At 32.0% G+C, this 18,183-nt stretch overlaps 1 protein-coding gene across 2 annotated transcripts; it reads right to left on the reverse strand.

Moving 5' to 3' along the window:
- Positions 1-1,025: 1,025 nt before the first annotated feature.
- Positions 1,026-18,174, reverse strand: LOC148619028 (uncharacterized). Of its 2 annotated transcripts, none has more exons than XM_088578521.1 (11): positions 18,072-18,174; positions 16,128-16,259; positions 15,184-15,288; positions 12,806-12,911; positions 12,163-12,336; positions 10,955-11,063; positions 10,175-10,356; positions 7,891-7,959; positions 6,887-7,004; positions 5,018-5,140; positions 1,026-4,547 (listed from the first exon to the last, which is right to left on the reverse strand). In XM_088578521.1, the coding sequence occupies exons 2-11, from the start codon at positions 16,223-16,225 to the stop codon at positions 4,411-4,413; spliced, it is 1,221 nt and encodes a 406-aa protein (XP_088434647.1). In that variant the 5' UTR covers positions 16,226-16,259; positions 18,072-18,174; the 3' UTR covers positions 1,026-4,410. The 2 variants fall into 2 exon arrangements, with proteins under 2 accessions (XP_088434647.1, XP_088434648.1); XM_088578522.1 differs by lacking the exon at positions 18,072-18,174 and adding an exon at positions 17,772-17,956.
- Positions 18,175-18,183: the final 9 nt, after the last annotated feature.

Below are 18,183 nucleotides of genomic sequence, written 5' to 3' on the forward strand. Positions count from 1 at the left end.
CAGTCATATATGTATCAGACCGACGTTATAAGTGGTATTAATCGATCGCTTAAGGACATAATACATAGAGTTTGTTTTTAAAGATGTTAGATCAAGAACTTTAATCGTAATTTTTCGCCTCCATGAACAACAAGGAGTCATCTTACAACTTTTAAGAACCAAATAGAACCTTATGTAGAGCTCTACAAAGCCATTCTTATAGTTTTGGAGATGTAGGTAGAAATAAATTAACTCGACCCCTGTGGTATAAAAATTACAACGCTAGCCATGTTTTTTGCTTTCAAGGGCAATAACTCTAACAAGAAGTTGTCCGACAATTTTGACTCATAAGGATTATTTCATCAACTGAAAGTTTCTATCTACATGTATTTTAGTTTTCAAGAAAAAGGCTGAAATTTCTTCTCTCAGGAGGAGATTTTTTAAAGAAACTCAAAACTAAAAACGCAAAAAAAGAAACGCAAGAAAAGGCAATAGCTCTTACATGGCGTCACAGTTTAAAACGAAATTTTTACCACAGATAGATCTCATCATGCTGAAAACTTTTGTCCTACATCAAAATTTGGCTCAACTTAACGTTTTTGGAGATATATGCGAAAAACTTCTGACTGACCCCTATCTTTTATTTTAGTTACGGCGCCCATATTTTTCTATGGATCAAAAATCCACCCAACTGTTCTATGCAGAATACCCCAAGAAACATTTATACCAAATATGGTTCTTACTGGTCCAGTAGTTTCAGTGGAGAAGAGTTTTGAAAAATTGTTAAAGACGACGACGGACGCCAAGTGACGTCAATAGGTCACATGGTATATGACCAGGTGAGCTACAAAGGAACGACAAAGCAAATTAAGCGTTTCTCAACAAAGTTTTTACTCATATTTTATTGCATGGAAACAAGAAATTCGCTTGTTTTTGTTGGTTTTTTTTATTTAGCTCTTTTAAACACCCAATTAATTCTCTAAAATCAATCCCAGTCTGCCTTTTGTGGTAAAGACTATTTTGGAATAATATCACACACTGATCACTGAAATCTACAAACTTTTATTTGAGTTAAATACAATGTACATGAAATCAAATTTTATGAAAATTTTGAGAAAATTCCAGAACGGCTCAGGCCATAACCTAATATATCAATAGTAACCTTCCTTTTGTGATATAGAACCTTGCTGTAAAATTTTGTATTCATGTCAATCAACTTAAAACATCTTGAAGTTATCACATGAAAACCAAATGTCTGAATGAAAACTGCCCTGTAATTTCTGTGACTACTTATTAACCTTGCCATATCATGCACAAGTATGTTCTGAACTTTGTGAACTATAAATAAGAAGGTTGTCCATAGACAAATATGTGATTATAAAATCAAATTATATATAAAAACGCTTTCACAGTTGTACTTGAAGTTTATTATAAACTCATATAAATAAAATGTAAACATCATTGAAATTACAAAATAAATTATTCAGAAAAAATTAATGCCCCATGGCATATCTATTTGTAGCCCAAAAGGGAGACTTTTTAATCTATTTTTCTTTTGAATATCAGTAGGTTTGAATTAAACAAGTTAAATTCTGTGTATAAATTACAAATAGCTCATTTTTGGACCTTACTGTTACTAATTACAAAATGGTTCTGGTCACATTCCTCTGTTAAAGCCATATATTGTATGTGAAAATTTAACCAAAACCAAAGTGATAGACCAGAGATCTCTACAGAGTATGAAATATTATACCATGGTACAGTAATTAATTTATATTATATTTATTCATATTTTAAAAAAAAAAATTTTGTTTCATATACATGTATACAATTATCAATTGATTTATTTTATTTTTAATATTTAGTTTTCTATAAGTATCTATATTGTCACATGGATACTGACCTCAGATACCTTTGATTAAATCAACACATTGCAATACTTTCTTTTTTTAAACCTCAAATAATTATTTTTCAAACTTTGTTTCCTTTAAATTTTAAAGCAACATTTAACAATACTTTATCAACAAAGACATAATATACAGTGATTCATCTTTCAGGGCAATTTCTTTTTCATAGTCTTTTCCATGCAAGGAATAAAATATAAAATTAATGCCTATGCAATGTCATATTTATCTATACTAAAATACACAGTTTGGATGCAAGATGTACTTAAATGACATGGTAAGTTTTCTTCTATTTTTTGTAAACAGAGTTGTCCCACAGGGATCAAACCCACTTAAAATAATTAACTTGAGCATGTCGCTCCTCCACCAAGAAATTTATTATTCACAATTCAAAGAAGCTTGTAAGTACAAAATTATCAATCATGTTTTTTCTCTACAATACAATAATATTGTTTCTAGAAAAATAACAAAAAATAATCTTTTAATTTCTTACATGTACAGATAATGATGTGAGCCACTACAGTGTGGACATGAGCCACTTCAGTGGTGTCCTAACAAAAGACATGACTTATTATACTGAGATTTCTGAAGGGGGGTGGGGAGGTTTGGGCTTATGTTAAAAATATGAGCCCCAAAAAATATCTTAATTTGGCCATGGACAGAAAAAAAAATATTTTGATTCAATATTCCCCCATTACTTTATATAGATTTTTAAATAAAAATCTTTAACTCCAGCTGCTGCAGAAAAAAGATGTCTAACTCAAAATAAAATCCCAGCCCCTTCCTTTGAGAAAAAAATGGTCTTTGCCTAGGACCAGCCACTACAGTGCGGTACCTGCACAAGACAAGTCAAAATCTGATCAAGTAAGGAGAGCACTGAATGAAAAATCACAGAAATCAAACTTTCATAAATGCTACTAAGTCTGATGGGGGATAATAGGGGGGATAAGAATACTCAAAATAGGGGGTATAAGAATACTCAAAATAGGGGGGATAAGAATACTCAATATAATGAGTTTTAACCTTCAATGTAAGAATGTATAAAATTTATAAATATTAATGAATAATTAAAGAAATAACTTATACGTTGGTTTTAATGCAACTATTTTTCAGTCTTAATTCTAAATTACATACACTATATACCAGTATATACTAAACAAATTACATAAACACAAATTAAAATATCAAAAGATATGTATCTATATTTGCAGTGGAGTGTGAGGTGTTTTTGGTATGATTGTCTGTCAAAAAAAAAAAAACCAAGATCACTAAATTGAAATACATGTAGAACCCAAATATCTATACCCAAACTTATACAAAATAATCTCTTTAAAACAATGAATGACGAACACATAGAAAACAGAATGTCTACATAAGTAAAATAATTTAAAAGTATTACTGCTTACAACTACAAATATATTTTGGTATTTTTTATGTTTAAAAGACTTCAAACTTAGACAGGACCCCAAATAGCTTTCTGACCCCCGGGGTTATTTTAACCCCCCCCCCCCAGAGGTGGATAATTATCACAATAAGGGGAGGGAGTTAAAATGTTGAAGCAGGGAGTTAAATTACATAACATGGGGTTAATTTATCATAGCAGGGGGTAAAAATATAACAGGGGAGTAAATTTATTGCAGCAGGGGGTTAATATATCATAACAGGATTAATTTACCATAGCAGGGGGTAAAATATAACAGGGGAATAAAATTATTACAGCAGGGGGTTAATATATCATAACGGGATTAATTTATCATAGCAAGGGGTAAAAATATAACAGGGGAGTAAATTTATTGCAGCAGGGGGTTAATATATCTTAACAGGGTTAAATTATCACAGCAGTGGGTTAAAGTATATCTTCGGCCAGTCAGTGGGCACCCTCTTTTGAGAAACTCTGGATCTCCCTCAGATATGGTTCTGATTTTAAGGACAAAGCATAACAAAAAAAGAGGCAATAACATACCAAAGAGGGAAGGCTCTTCCAATAATCACATAAAGATAGGTTCCTGGCAAAATTGAGTAAATACCCCTTAAGAGCAGTACATCTAGTGAAATGGTACTTCAACTTAAAATTATTAAGATGTAACATACTTGTGCATCTTAAAAAAAAGTAAAAAATATAAATAACGAAACAATATAAAACAAATAAAGATGTGTAAAATTATCACAGCATTAGATTGAGTGTATAGTTGTTATCAGAAGTACTGGAAGTATAAAAAATACCTGAAAAACAAAGTGGTATGGTGTATAAAGCCAAGATATATCGTCAATATTGGTGTACAAATAGATGTCAACAAAACAAACAATAACAATTTTTCAAAACCTTTTGCTGACTGGTTAACATGATTCACCAAAGATTTTTATGACTTCATGTATCACTTATTGAAAGTTTGCATACAATGAAACCTGTCTTAACCAAACCAGTTCTAAAGTTCCAAGGGGTTTACACAGATTTCACTGTAATATCATTGTAAGCGACAAAGGCACTTCAATGCAAATTATATGAAGTATATTTACAGTTTCAAGATTATATTTTCATTTTTTCTGTCATTTTCTGTATCATTTCTACCATAATTTCCTGAGGCAGAGATTTAAATGACTTGAGACGTACAATATCAGCCATATTCTCCTGCATAAAACTCTCACAGATTTTCTTGATGTTTTCTAAATAAAATAAAAAGTAAGAATTGATTTCATTCTATTCAAGTTTAAGATTTTTTGAAAAAACAAAATGTAAAAAAATAGTTACATTAGATTTTTAAAGGTATATGTATGTATATATCACTGAAATGTTTTTGATAACAGAAAAAGGGGTTTTCCCCATTTAGTGAGGCCCTCAAGGGAGCCAAGAAATCTTCTGATCAAAAACCACATGAGGAGGAATAATTTAGGCCAAATAACTGATGTATAATTAGAAAAAATAAAAAAGGAAAAAAAACAGTGTTATAATAAATCATTATTTTCACAGGCACTTGTGGTCAAAACTGCAAAAAATGGCAAAATTTTCATCAGATCTTGCTAATAATGCTTAAAAACAATGAATTTTCAATTTTTTTGGAAGACAATTAAAATTAAAAAGAAATCCTTGACCCAAGTGTTTCAGTCAGTGCTTCACTATAAACTCTTTCACTTACCGATTACAGGTAAGGATGATGTAACATCAACATAAATCTCAACAACATTATCGTTAGTCAGAGCTACACTCATCTCAAATATAGATAATGCCTTCAGTCCATCTAAAGAAAACCTGTCTGCAGCTGAAAATAAACAAATATGTAAAATAATTCACTTGTCTGGAGCTAAAGTAATGAGTATGAACCAGTTCACAGCTTTCAAGTTCAGGTTCAAAAGGTTTATCCCTTGTTTTTTTCCCCCACAGCCAAAACCTGAAACTTTTCTGGATTTGCCTTCATTTGATTTCTAGAAAACCAAAAATAAGTGCTAAACTGTCAGATTCTAGATTTTGTATAACCACATCTTTGTTGTGATGTGCATAGGATAGGGTGTTGTTGTTGGCATAATTGTATAGAGTGCTATTTTTTGTGAAGTGGAAGATGTCATTGATGAAGATGTTGAAAAGTATGGGGTCCATAATTAAACCCTGTGAAACTCCTTTGTAAATGTTTTGCCAATCACTCAGTGCTGTACCAAGTTTTACTGATTGCTGTAGGAAAGATAGTTTTTTTATGAGTTTGAGTGCATTTTCAGACAATCCATAGGCTTTAAATTTCTGAAGTAAAAGTTCAAAAACAGTTCGGTAAACAATCAACAAACTTAAATCCATTAAAATAGATGTAATATATTGTTTTTATCTAGACATTGCTTCCAGTCTACATAAATTTTTAATAATGTTGTGTTACATCCATATCCTGGTCGAAATGCAGATAAGTATGGGTGGAAATGTAAAGTAAAAAAATACATGAGTTGGTTATTAATGGCTCTTTTAAAGAATTTTGATGTCTGGCAATATGCTCAAAAGCCTATAGTTACTTTTTTCAAGGGTGTTGTTCTTTTTGTGTAATGGTATGACTTGAGCATGTTTTAGCATATTTGGAAGTACAGATTTTTATAATGATTTATTATTCTGTAATAGGTTTTGTATTCACTGGTTTTGCTAGTTTTAATAATTTGACAGATATACCATCATCGTTTGTACCTTTTTTGATGTTCATTTTGTCTATTTGCTTGCTAAAAATTTTTCTTCAATATATTTAAATTGTAATTCAGGTTTATTTTTTTTTATTTTCATGAATTTTCTTTCTGCTTTGGTGATTTTCATTGATGTGATCATTGTTTCTGATGTCTTTTGCCACATTTTTGAAAACACATATTAAATGTGCTTGCAACTTCAGTTTGATTGTTTATAATATTTTCATTTTCATTTAAGATGACATCCTTTGAAAAATTGCTGCCTTAATTGGTACTGATTTTTGCTCAGAACGGAGTATACAATAAATTCCTTTAAAAACCAGTGAAGGGTGTTGGTGTTTCTGTGTTCACAATCATATACTAAATGTAAAAATTGTACCTGCAAAAATGAGTTTGAACACTTTATAAAACTAATTAGTTTTTGAAACTGCAGAAATTGATGCCTGCGAATGTGTTCACTTGACAGAATCTGCCAAAATTAACTACTGTAAAAATTAATACATTTACAGTATGTAACAGAATAAAAGTCTGACATTGTGATCTTGACCTTTCACTACTGACCTTAAAAAATAAATAATTCAGAATTCCAAATTTTCATGGCTACGTACGCACTAAATTTGACCAAAATCCACAAAGTCATGTTGATTCTTGAGTGTTCAGACAGAGTAAGTTTCATGATTAAATATGTACAAGCATTGATAGACATAATGTCTTTAGAAAGTGTTTACAATATTGGTACAGAATGATGGACACATAAATATTACACTAATTCAGCCCTTTTGTTACTTGATCCACTATCATTATCATTGCCATCATACCCTTTTTTCAGCCATTAAACTGATATGTGTACCTACTTCTCCAGACATTAGGTAAAACTTGACTTGGACAGTTCTGTGGCAGTTTGTTAGTGTAGATATAATGAAGTATTACTGAGAATGCCATATCATCTACATCCTTTAAATCAATGGGTGCCTACAATAAAAGTAAAGAAAGTCAATTTTATGATTCACTTGCTCAAAGTGAAGAATTTATTAAGTATTTGTTGTCTTTACTTTATTTGTATTGTTGTGTATACTGTATAATGCCCACAAACAGTTGGTTTGCATATTGTTTTGTTTTTCCTTTTTTAAAAGTGATGGCTGTTGTTAACTTAATACAACTATAATGATTGATTGATTGTTGCGGTTAAACGTCCGAGCAGCAATATTTCAGCTATATTCAGATGATAATACAACTATAACCATCGTGAATAATACCTGTTTAGAAGAAATACAAAATATATTACCCTGAACGAAAACAGTTCAAGCTTAAAGGGCATTGCTAATCTCAGAAACTGTAATACTGGTACTTGTACAAAGGGAGAGTTTAGGCTGCATAAAAATAGGACCTTAAATGAATGATAAAGATATGTTGTAGATTGGAGACATCAGCTTTTGCTCACAATCACAAGCAAGATTTGTTTTTTTTTTCATATAAATTTGAATAATAAGATTTGGCCTTGAAAGACAGTGCCTACTTGGTGATTTTTTTCTAACATTAACTTACACTAATATCAGAGAAACTCTGGACTGTGATTAATAAATACATATATAACATTTTCCTTCAGTCATATTAAGCATTCTTTGTTATGACTAATATAAGTAAGGTGCCAGCAAAAGATCAAGCGTATTTACTCTTACACTAAAATGAAATCAAATCACATGTCATATGACCAACAATTTCTGTCATGCTAATGGCAGATTTGTTTTCAGTAGCACTGGTTGTGGCACAATTGATGTAACCATATTTGCCAGCTTTATGGACATAATAATATTTATATCTTTTTAATTTTGAGGGTTGAATCCTGATTAATTCTCACCATTTCTGATTGTACCACTGTATCATAAGATGGTGGATCTTCCCTGCACTTCTCTGTTGGTGGTGACAGCTGTAGGATATAAAATGAAAACATTCTACATTAGCTTATAAATGTTAAACACAGGATTGAATGTATTTATTTGTAAAGGATTTTCACAACAAACAAGGGTCCAATGGATATTTTCTCTAATTTTTTACTTCACAATTTTCAGCAAATTGTGACTTCATAAACTATGGTAGAATAACTGGAATAAGAGATGCCCATATACTCCATAATGCTTCACAGGATGCAGCTTGAAATAACTGTAGAGTTCAAACCCTGAACAGTTGTGAAAAGAATGGACACATCATTCAAGCTTGATACTGCTACAATTTTTTAAACGGGTTAAGAATTTGAGTGGCCCTTTTTGGGGCTTTAATTCCTAAATGATTCCAGTCTAGTCACAACTTCCAATATCAATCCAATCCTTTCTTCTGGGGTATGGCACCTTGTGTCATAATTTCATAAAGATCCATTCACTTCAACTCAAGTTCTCTTTAAAAATTTCCTAAAAGATCCTAATTAGTGCATGCCACAACTCCAAAAACCAGTCTCAACTTTCTTTTGGTGGAACCTGGCAATTTTAATTGTTATATAATTTCAAAGAGATTCATATATTTATAATGATTGTTTCTTTCCCTTTTTTTGGCCTTTCATACCAAATTTGTTCAAGTCATAGCCCCATCCCCAAATATATCTCAGCCTTCCTCTTCTGGTATGGCCTCTTGTGGTACATGGTTGTATAATGTCATAGAGATCTATAAACTTTTACTAAAATTATTGTCTGGACATTTAAAAATGCTTGTTTCTTCTCCCTTTTCAGTCCCTTATTCTAAAAAGATTTAAGTGCCAATCCCCAAAATCAATTCCTTCTGAGGTATGACACCCTGTAGTACAATTTCAAAGGGATCCTTAAATAAAGTTGAAACTTCTATATATGTGTTCAAATTTTTCTTTGACAATCAATCATGTAAAATATAATTTCAATCCTATACTGTAAAAACCGGCCATGTATTTACATGAAATAATCAATCTGATACATGTTAATATTCATCTGCCAGATCTCTTTTGTGATGGAAGTACTTTTATCAACCAGAAGTCCTTTTGATTGACATCAGATGGTTTTAAGACTCAGAAGTCACATGACTTCCAAGTAGAAAGTAATTTCAACCAGTAAAACTATAATTTTAGAATCGGATTGGTCAAATTCTGGACAGATTTTTCCGGCTAGTGCCTCCGAGGTATTTCTTCTGTGTAGGCATGAGACCACAATTAATTTTCAACTGCATTTCAATATACAAATTTGAGCCGATTAAAAAAATACCACCAGTGCAAACTGAATAAAACTTCTCTGGCCTAAAGATACCTATAAACAGGACTTTATATATAAATTGTAGAAACTTTTACCATCATTTTCTAAAATTAATATAAATGACGAGGAGATGGGGTAAACATGACAAATGAACTGAGTTAAAAGTCCCAAATTTTAACCTTCTTCCACTGAACAAAATCACAACTTGTAGTCAGAATTGATTAATAAAAAAATTCCATGTAATTTTGACCTATGTTCTACCAATTAGAGGCAAAACTTCAGCAAAAAAGTTTCCAGTAAAAATATGAAAAAATGTGAAAGGTACCTACTACCAAAGTCAGAACTGTATTTGTATACAATGAAAACCAAGGGGAATTAATTGTGGTCTCGTACCTGTAACTAGAAAGGCTGAGCAATATGACTGCAAGCATTTTACATTCATATACAATGTTCATAGTAAGAACTTTTTCTCACACTAGATAGGAGATATGAACATAAAGCATAAATAAGAGAAAACAATTTCTATTGAAGTGTGGGTGCTCTTCCTATTCTGTTGGATGTTTGATTTTGACTGCCTATAATATGACATAATTTGTGTTACCGGTATATGCAAGCTTAATTTATATTAATAATTCATAATGTATGGTTATGAAAAAACATTTACCAGTAAAAAGATTGACATTGATTTCATTGTCTTCTGTTAAATAGTACCCTTTATGGCATGCAAGGAGGGTCACCAAGGTATGAAAATCTTGTTTTCCAGAATTTAAGATTAAAGAATTAGAATTTTACTTTTGAAACAGCTGACTATATGTTTTTAAATGCCCAAATAGTCTTGAAATTTCAGAGTTAAAACTCTCTGGATTGGAGAAATAGTTCCTTTGCACTGATCAAGATAACTAATACATAAAAAACATATCATACTGTACAAACCTTTTGGGAATTTTTAGCATCAAAGCTGAACATAGCTCTGAAGTACTCTGATCTTACAGACATTATAGCCTTGTGACCATAGAAAATCCTTCCATTCACACTAAAACATATGTCACTGTACTGAGGGTTGTTGACTAACTGGGCCAAATCATCAGTGATATCAGCTGGGGATGGAGGCAGGTCTGAAATATAGGAGACAAAATTTAGATCAAAGAACCTTAAATATGACTGTCTAAAAGTATTAAAAAGATCTCAGAAAGGTACTTTGGATATGTTACTGAAAACTCTAATAAGTATAATGATTTGTAGTGTGCCTGGTAGAACAGGTGTGTGTGAAAAGATTAAAGTTAAATACAACAAATAGTTTTTGTGGTGAAAGGTTTTAGTGTTAGACCCATTTTTCCAACAATGATCAGGTTACTTGGGTGTAAATATTGGAACATCATTACAGTGGCAGATCCAGGGAAGGGTGCAGGGGGTGAGCACCCCTCCTTTTTATCGGAAAATTTGTCATTTTCATATGTGAAATTGACAAAAAAAAAATGGCAAATAATGACCTAGCATCCCTTTTTTCTGATAGCCCTTGCTGGCGCCCCTCCTTTTCAAAGCACCCTGTATTTATGGAAAATACATCAATACCATGAAATTTTGAACCCAAACACATATAAACTGTACTGATAAAAGTTCCTGTGCAGACTTCTTTAATAGCCTCTGTCCAATTCCTTGTTCTGGTTTCTATCTTTTCATGAATCTGTATCTGTCATACTTTGACAACCTTACCAAAGTTGAATTTAATTCCAGATATCTGTATTGCATCAATCTCACACCAATTATTGGCAGCAGTACAGTCAACATCAATTCTCAATAAGTTACTCTGGAACTCCAATCTCTATCAACAAAGAGTAAGTAGCATTACATGATTGTAAAATAACAATAGTTTTATAACCTTCAAACTGCTAATGATAACAGATATAATTTTTGCAAAATGCCAAGCATAAACTAAACATGTCTTTAAAGGTATAACCTTGTAGTGATGCCCAATGCCATAATCATACCTTTACAAAACTTATTAAAAAAGAAAATACTGGAAATATACAAATCTCCATGTAGTGATACAACACTTGATTAAGTTGCATAATGATCCAAGCAAATGACAAAGGAGGAGTTATGAACAAAGCTATGTCAGACAACAAGCTGAAAAATGACCATAGCATATCATTCACAAAACATGTCAAACCTAAAATTCTTGACATATTAAAATCTTCAAATCGTGGCTTTACACAGCATGCAGTTTTAGGAGAATCCAGTGAGCAATAAATAAGTTTAAGACAACATTTTAGTTGACAGATAAACATTAAAGTGGGTGAATGGACAGGCAGACTGAAACCTATTTACCATCAAACTTTTTTTGCTGTGGATTTAATTGCAAAATGATTTCGTAGATACTGGAAATAGAAGGCTTATAATGACCCTTATATGACCTTTTTGGACCCTTATATTCCCCCAAATTACAACTCCTAAAATAAATCCCAGCCCTCTTTGGGAAGTATGGCACCTTGTGGTACAATTTTAAAGAGATCCATTCATTTTTACTCTAGTTATTATTCACACATGAAATGTCTACAAACAATGATGACAGCATTAAACAACCATATTTTGTTTTGCAGTTGTATAATAATCATTGGGTTATTTCATTGTGGAAATCTTAATGTAAAACCCTTACACTTCTTATGTGAGAGCAAAATGCATAAGCTTCTACATATAGAAATTTCTATCAATTATTACCCCCCCCCCCCACCATCTTCCCCTTTTCTGTCAAAGGAAGTTTCTCGTATTTCCATGCCACTGGTTATTCTGTTATAAGGAACATTAATTTATGCTACTTGGCTGGAAATATCTCTTGATTTCAAATACATTTGTAATAAGTTTAATGTGAAAGAAGTATGAAACAGTTATTTGATTATCGTTAATTAAGATTACAAACATACCTCAAAGGTTGGTGAGAATATTCTGCTATGGGTAATACAGCACACTTTAGGTGTTTCCCACATAGTATACCATTTCCCACTTGGAGTTTTTGCAGAAATTCTCTTCACCATTCCAGCATGATATGTCTCATATATATCTATTTTTTCAATGTAGATTTTTTGTGGAAACTCAACCTGAAAACCAATTGGATAAATGTTAATACTTGATCAGCATAACGGGTTAACATTTTGTGTTTAATCAAGTAACTATCTCAAGGGAGGGGGGTACTTACTATGTAAAAGATGATAGAACATGCCCCTTGAATAGGTAACATTTTACAGCTTACAAATATGTATATAGGTAGGAAAACAAACATATCTTAAAATACTGTGAGCTCAGAAAGAGAATACCCTGCTTCAAATGTAAAACCTTTAATTTGGATTTATCTCTTTTTGGAACAACAAACAATTAAACTTCTACTTTATCATAATCAAGGAAACACTCCCTTAATATATGGGATTATCTCCTTTTTTCTGACCAAATGAAAATGTCGACAAAATACATGAAATAAGTGGAGTTACACAATCCCAGTGGTATCCCTATCAATCCTTTAAATTCTTTATAGTGGTCATCCAAACCTTCAACCTCAGAAAGGTCTCATACCTCAATGTATTGATGGGCATCTTTATTCTTTTGAGCCCAAGCTCCTGCAATATCACCATACTTTGGATAAACTCTTGGTGGACCTTCAACACATGATGCTGGCCAGCTGTTTAACAAATTCAAAAGTGGCTTGATTAAAAAATGAACTGAGTATGTTAAAATTGGGGAGAGCAAATTTCAGCAATTTTTTTTTTCAAATAATAAATATAGCTGGCTTGTTAAGTAAAGAGTCCCAGTGGAGCTGAAATCACTCTTCTGGAAACATAAGAAAACCTTGAAGGACCATAGTTCAATAAAGGTGACTGGTATTTCTAAGCTCAAATAAGAACAAATACAAGTTTTAATAATAATCTTAAACACAATAGGTTTAATGTTGTCTTAATTAATTAAGAGTCATCTTACAATTTCCACTGAGTAAGGATTTGTTTGCCTGGTCATAATCTAAGTATATTATCGTCCATTAAAAGTTTCTTTGTACCTATTATAAAGGTCTTGAGTTGTTGCATACAAGTTCCTTTCTAAGATCTATTATGTTTTTTTTTTCAAGTTGGAAATAAAAAAAATAGCAAGAAAATATGAATACTGAATAATATCAACTCGTGATATTTAATTTTGGCAAGTAAGTTAAGGTGTTGAAATTATATCAAGCAAGTTTTGTGATATTCAACTTTCACAAGTTATAAAACGTTTTTTCTCTATGAATCTTAAAGAATATTTGGCCACTTGACCTTAAGGAACTGTCTTGCCAGAAATTCTAGTGACCATTGGATGTCTAAAACATACCCATTGTTATGGGAGAATAATCTTGCTTTTGACCAATCAGGTTTAACAGACAATGTGACAAAATCATACAACAAGCAAAAGCAAGGGCAATATTTCATATAATTTGATAACATCATTGTCCATAGTGTTATATTACAAATATCTAGCCTTTACAATATAAAAACCAGCACAATCTTCTTTTCTATCCTTCCAAAAAAATATAACTCTTATAACTTGCCATACAACCAGAACACTATGATGAGTTTTGTAGGCATTTATATTTAATTATATGAGAGTTTTGTCAATATCATGAATGCCATGAGTAGATACCAAAAACACTGAACATTTGAAAGTTAACTAACATTGCCTACATGTAAACTGCTGGAGCAGAAGATGGAATCAGTGGACTAGCAATAATGTCCCACCAAGCTGAATTTAGTGAAGAAACGAGATCTTGTCCAGTTCAGATTGCTACAATAAGAATTATTATTGAACAGTCATTGGAATGGAAATTTTCACTATACATTCAGAAGGTAGATGACAGTGTAGAAAGAGACTCATCGTGGAAAATCATAAGGTACTAAAGGATACCAGACAAATATATCTCTTCAATAAAGGCCATCTATGACGGAATAACATGCAGAGTATTGCATGAAGGAGGTATGACAGACAAATTCCAGGTACCAGTACTTCCAGGAGTTAGACAGGGCTGCATGTTGTCACCTTTCCTCTTTTTGATGGCAATTGATTTGGTATTGAAGAAAACTACAGAGGACAGGAAGAATTGTAGTCAGCTGGCTATACTAGAAAATTTTGATGACCTTGCTCTTATCTCACATAAACATAGCCAGATACAGACCAAGACAGCAATTTTTGGATCTGTACAAACATCAGTAGGGCTTAGAATAGAAGAAAAAAGTCATGCAAATCAATACCAGCAGCTCTGAGCCCATTACTACTGGAAGATGTAATAGAATTCACCTATCTAAGAAGAGTCGTTGATACACTAGGAGGCACAAACAGAAACATCAAAGTAAGGATAAGGAAAGCTAGAACAGCCTCCAGCATGTAAAGAAAGTATGGAAAGATATTTCAAAACCTAGTTAGATCAAGATATTCAACTTAAAGCAGTAATCTTTTATGGAGCTGGAAGATCGGGAACAACTGTAGCTTCAGACAAGAAGATAAAAAGCATTTACCAACAGATATATGAGTATGATAGAGCTAATTTTCTGGCCAAACCAAAGTACCAACAATGTCAGTGGCAGAATACTAAACAATTTCTACCTATCATGTAGATTCAGAAGTGAAAGTGGATCTTGATAGTGCATATTCTCAGTAACAGTCCAGGAATAATCACAAGACAGTCCCTTCCATGGAATTCACTGAGAAAGTGAACAAGAGGATGACCCAGATACTCAGAGGAGGTCAATAGCAGAGGGGATGAGGGCAGGCTACACTTATGGCATGATATTGTTCATAGTGTCCAAAACAGAATCAGATGGAAGATGATTGTTGATGGCCAATACTCTTCCCAAGAGTAAGTCACATATTAAATTACATAAATGTATTCAAACTCATCTGTATAAAAATACAGGATAATGGAACTTCTTTACCTACTACTATCATACTGTGAGGAATATTTCACTACTTTGGACACCCATTGTTCCACATTGTTGGGGTTGCTGCTTTTACTGTGTGTTACTGACTTGTGAGCCATTCTGAAAAATTGAATAATGTTTGAACTAACTTTTAAAAGAGTTAAGAACTTCAGCTACATTATCATAGTAATTCTTCGGTGCAACGACTTGAGTATATTTATTCATAATAAACAAATTACAAGGTGCAAGATATATATATATATAGAACAAATCCTACCGAGTGTACAGGGCTTTATAATTTTTGCAGTCAAAATACCAACCTCAACTATTAAACATTGTAAATACTCAATTAATGATTAGAAGTGTGATTATAAAAGCTCATTCAATATCAAGTGTTTTTCAGAGATGTCTTGAATTCTAAGCAATTTTTAATAATTTTATAACAGAAAGTGTTAGTACTCTTTTTATGTAGTGTTATAAAATACATTACTAATATTCTAATACACATGTACATGATACAACAGGTGAATTAATAGACTAATGTGAAAAGAATCCTTGTTTTACTATAATCAGTGTTTATCTTTGTGTGAGTCAGGAGAGAAAATTCTAGTGAAAGGGCTAAATCTACAAAGAGGGTGATTGCATAAAGGGGTGCAGCTAATGTTTTAAAATCTTCCTCATTTTAATAAGTTAAAATCATACTGATTCACAAACATGTATATTATAATGTAAAATTACACCCACATGAATATGTACGTGGATAATTTATTGCACAGATAAATGAATATAGTCTATTATTTTTCAGGTTAGTTAAAGGAGAATAACTCAAAAGTCCTCTCACAAACTGACTGCACAAAAACTAAAAAAAAATCAAATGAGCTTTTGTGAAAGAAAAACCATCATAAGTAGAGGTTCACATCAACATTTAAGGAAAGTGTTTTAAAAAAATGTAAACTAACATTTTTGAATTCCACCCTGGATGGATTGATTCTGATGATGATGTTGTTAATTCTCTATGTCCTCTTCTTCCAAATAGTCTGTATAATTTCCCAGCCATTTACTCCATGCACTATGGAGTTACATGTAGTAAGCTGAGTAAAAAAAAATATCAAAACAAAATGTTCATTAGGAATACAAATGTATGAATGTTCCAAGATCCCCATTTCCTGTCAAGTGAAATTTTAATAAGGGAAAATCATTAATTGTGTTCCACTTTTCCATTGGCAAGTAGAAAACATGTACTTCCAAAATATGTGTGGGTATAACTTATCAAGTAGATTCTACATCATATTTACTGTAACTCCTTACTCTTAATACATCAGTTTTACACAAAATGAAGGAAAACAGATACCCAGTAGTACATTTGTAATAGTAATGTGTATAATTTGAAAGAAATAATAATTTGGCATTGAGTTCCATGATCAGCTGATTTTCCAGACAATACTGGTAGTAAAGTTATTTTTTTTTTACAAAAGTGCATGGTCAAGACCATAGGTATACACACTAAATACATGTATCAGTACATACAAAGTCTGGAATTTATAAACTGTAAAGGAAAGCAACTTGAAAAAAAATCATAGCTTCTTTGTTTTTTTGTTTTTGACTACATGTAGGATTTGTTTTACTTTGCATTTTTGTACCATTTTGTGTAAAAATCAGGCAATGGGTGGCACATCATGTTTTTTAATTTATTCATTTTTGCCTCAAATATATTCAATACATCTAGAAAACGAAGTACCAGATACCCTGAAACCCAAATTGTTGACTAATGAAAAAACATACATTCAATATGTTAGATGATGTACCAAGCATGTTTGCAAAGAAAAAACTGAGCTTTAAAAAACATTCTGTAATTTGGAGTTAATTTTGAAAGTTTTTGAATTGATCAAGTAATGAGTGTCGGCATCATAATTGTTCTATCATCAGCATGCCTGCAGTTGATAAAAATAGGAGGAAAAAGAAGTCTTGCAACTAAAAGTATAAACATGATGATACATGTTAGATCATATTAAATATTCTTTATTGGCACAAACACAAATTAAATTAAATAAAAGTATGACAATGGGATATCTTAAATGGACTCGGCAACATGGAAATCAGCAATCTGGTTCTAAATCAAGCAAAGAGACACAGATTCCCACAACTAAAAAGCGAGCACAGCTCGCTCTTAAAAGTATAGAAATTCATCTAAAAACTGATCATACTGACACCTGAGAAACTTTCATCCAAGCAAAACACTACATCTGGGTACCTTAAAGCTTCAGGAAAAGTACAAATACAGCCTAGACAAAAGATTTAAAAGATGCCACTGCATTCCTCATGCTAAAAATAAACTTTAGAAATTTTACATAGTTTATCGTTTACTATATTCAGTGTGTTGATCATTAAGCAATTTATTACAGAGATTGGTTATTTACATTTGAAATAATGGAAACTTTCAGACACTTACACATAGACATGATAGAGAAAATTAAGCTTTTATTTACAATACGAAGCAAAATATTTCTAATCAAGCACTGGTAGGATAGTCTAAAACATTCAACAACTGACACACTTCTGAATTGTAAAATCGTGTATTTTTTTAAGTGTGAAAGTGATCTTACATGAACCAAACGCTTCGAGTTATTTTGACTAATTTGAGAAAATGGAGAATCATCTTTGAAGATACCCCAGCAGTGCTAGAGGTTGTCTGGCAAGCTATTTTCTGACTTGGTACCATCCTAACGTTGGAGTATGGAGGAACGGAATTACAACCTCCTACGCTGTAGGAGTACCTTGAAGCCAATGTCAATGAAAGGGAGTAATAGAGAACAAGAGCTTGTGCAAAAAACATAATCCTTTAAGCTCTGAATTGGTGGTTTGCATTTGGTTTTAGCTTGCAAAAGTCGAATCGAAGTACTTACGCTTTAACCATAAAAAACATAACAAAGAAAATGAACTTCTTCGTTCTTGTGCAATACTGAAATCAAGAACTTGTTGTCATAGATAAAAATAGCAACGGAAGTAAACAAAGAT

This window comes from Perna viridis, chromosome 4, assembly GCF_037379345.1.
Source record: "Perna viridis isolate PV_CMFRI_1.1 ecotype Kerala chromosome 4, ASM3737934v1, whole genome shotgun sequence".
Classification (NCBI taxonomy): Eukaryota; Metazoa; Mollusca; class Bivalvia; order Mytilida; family Mytilidae; genus Perna; species Perna viridis.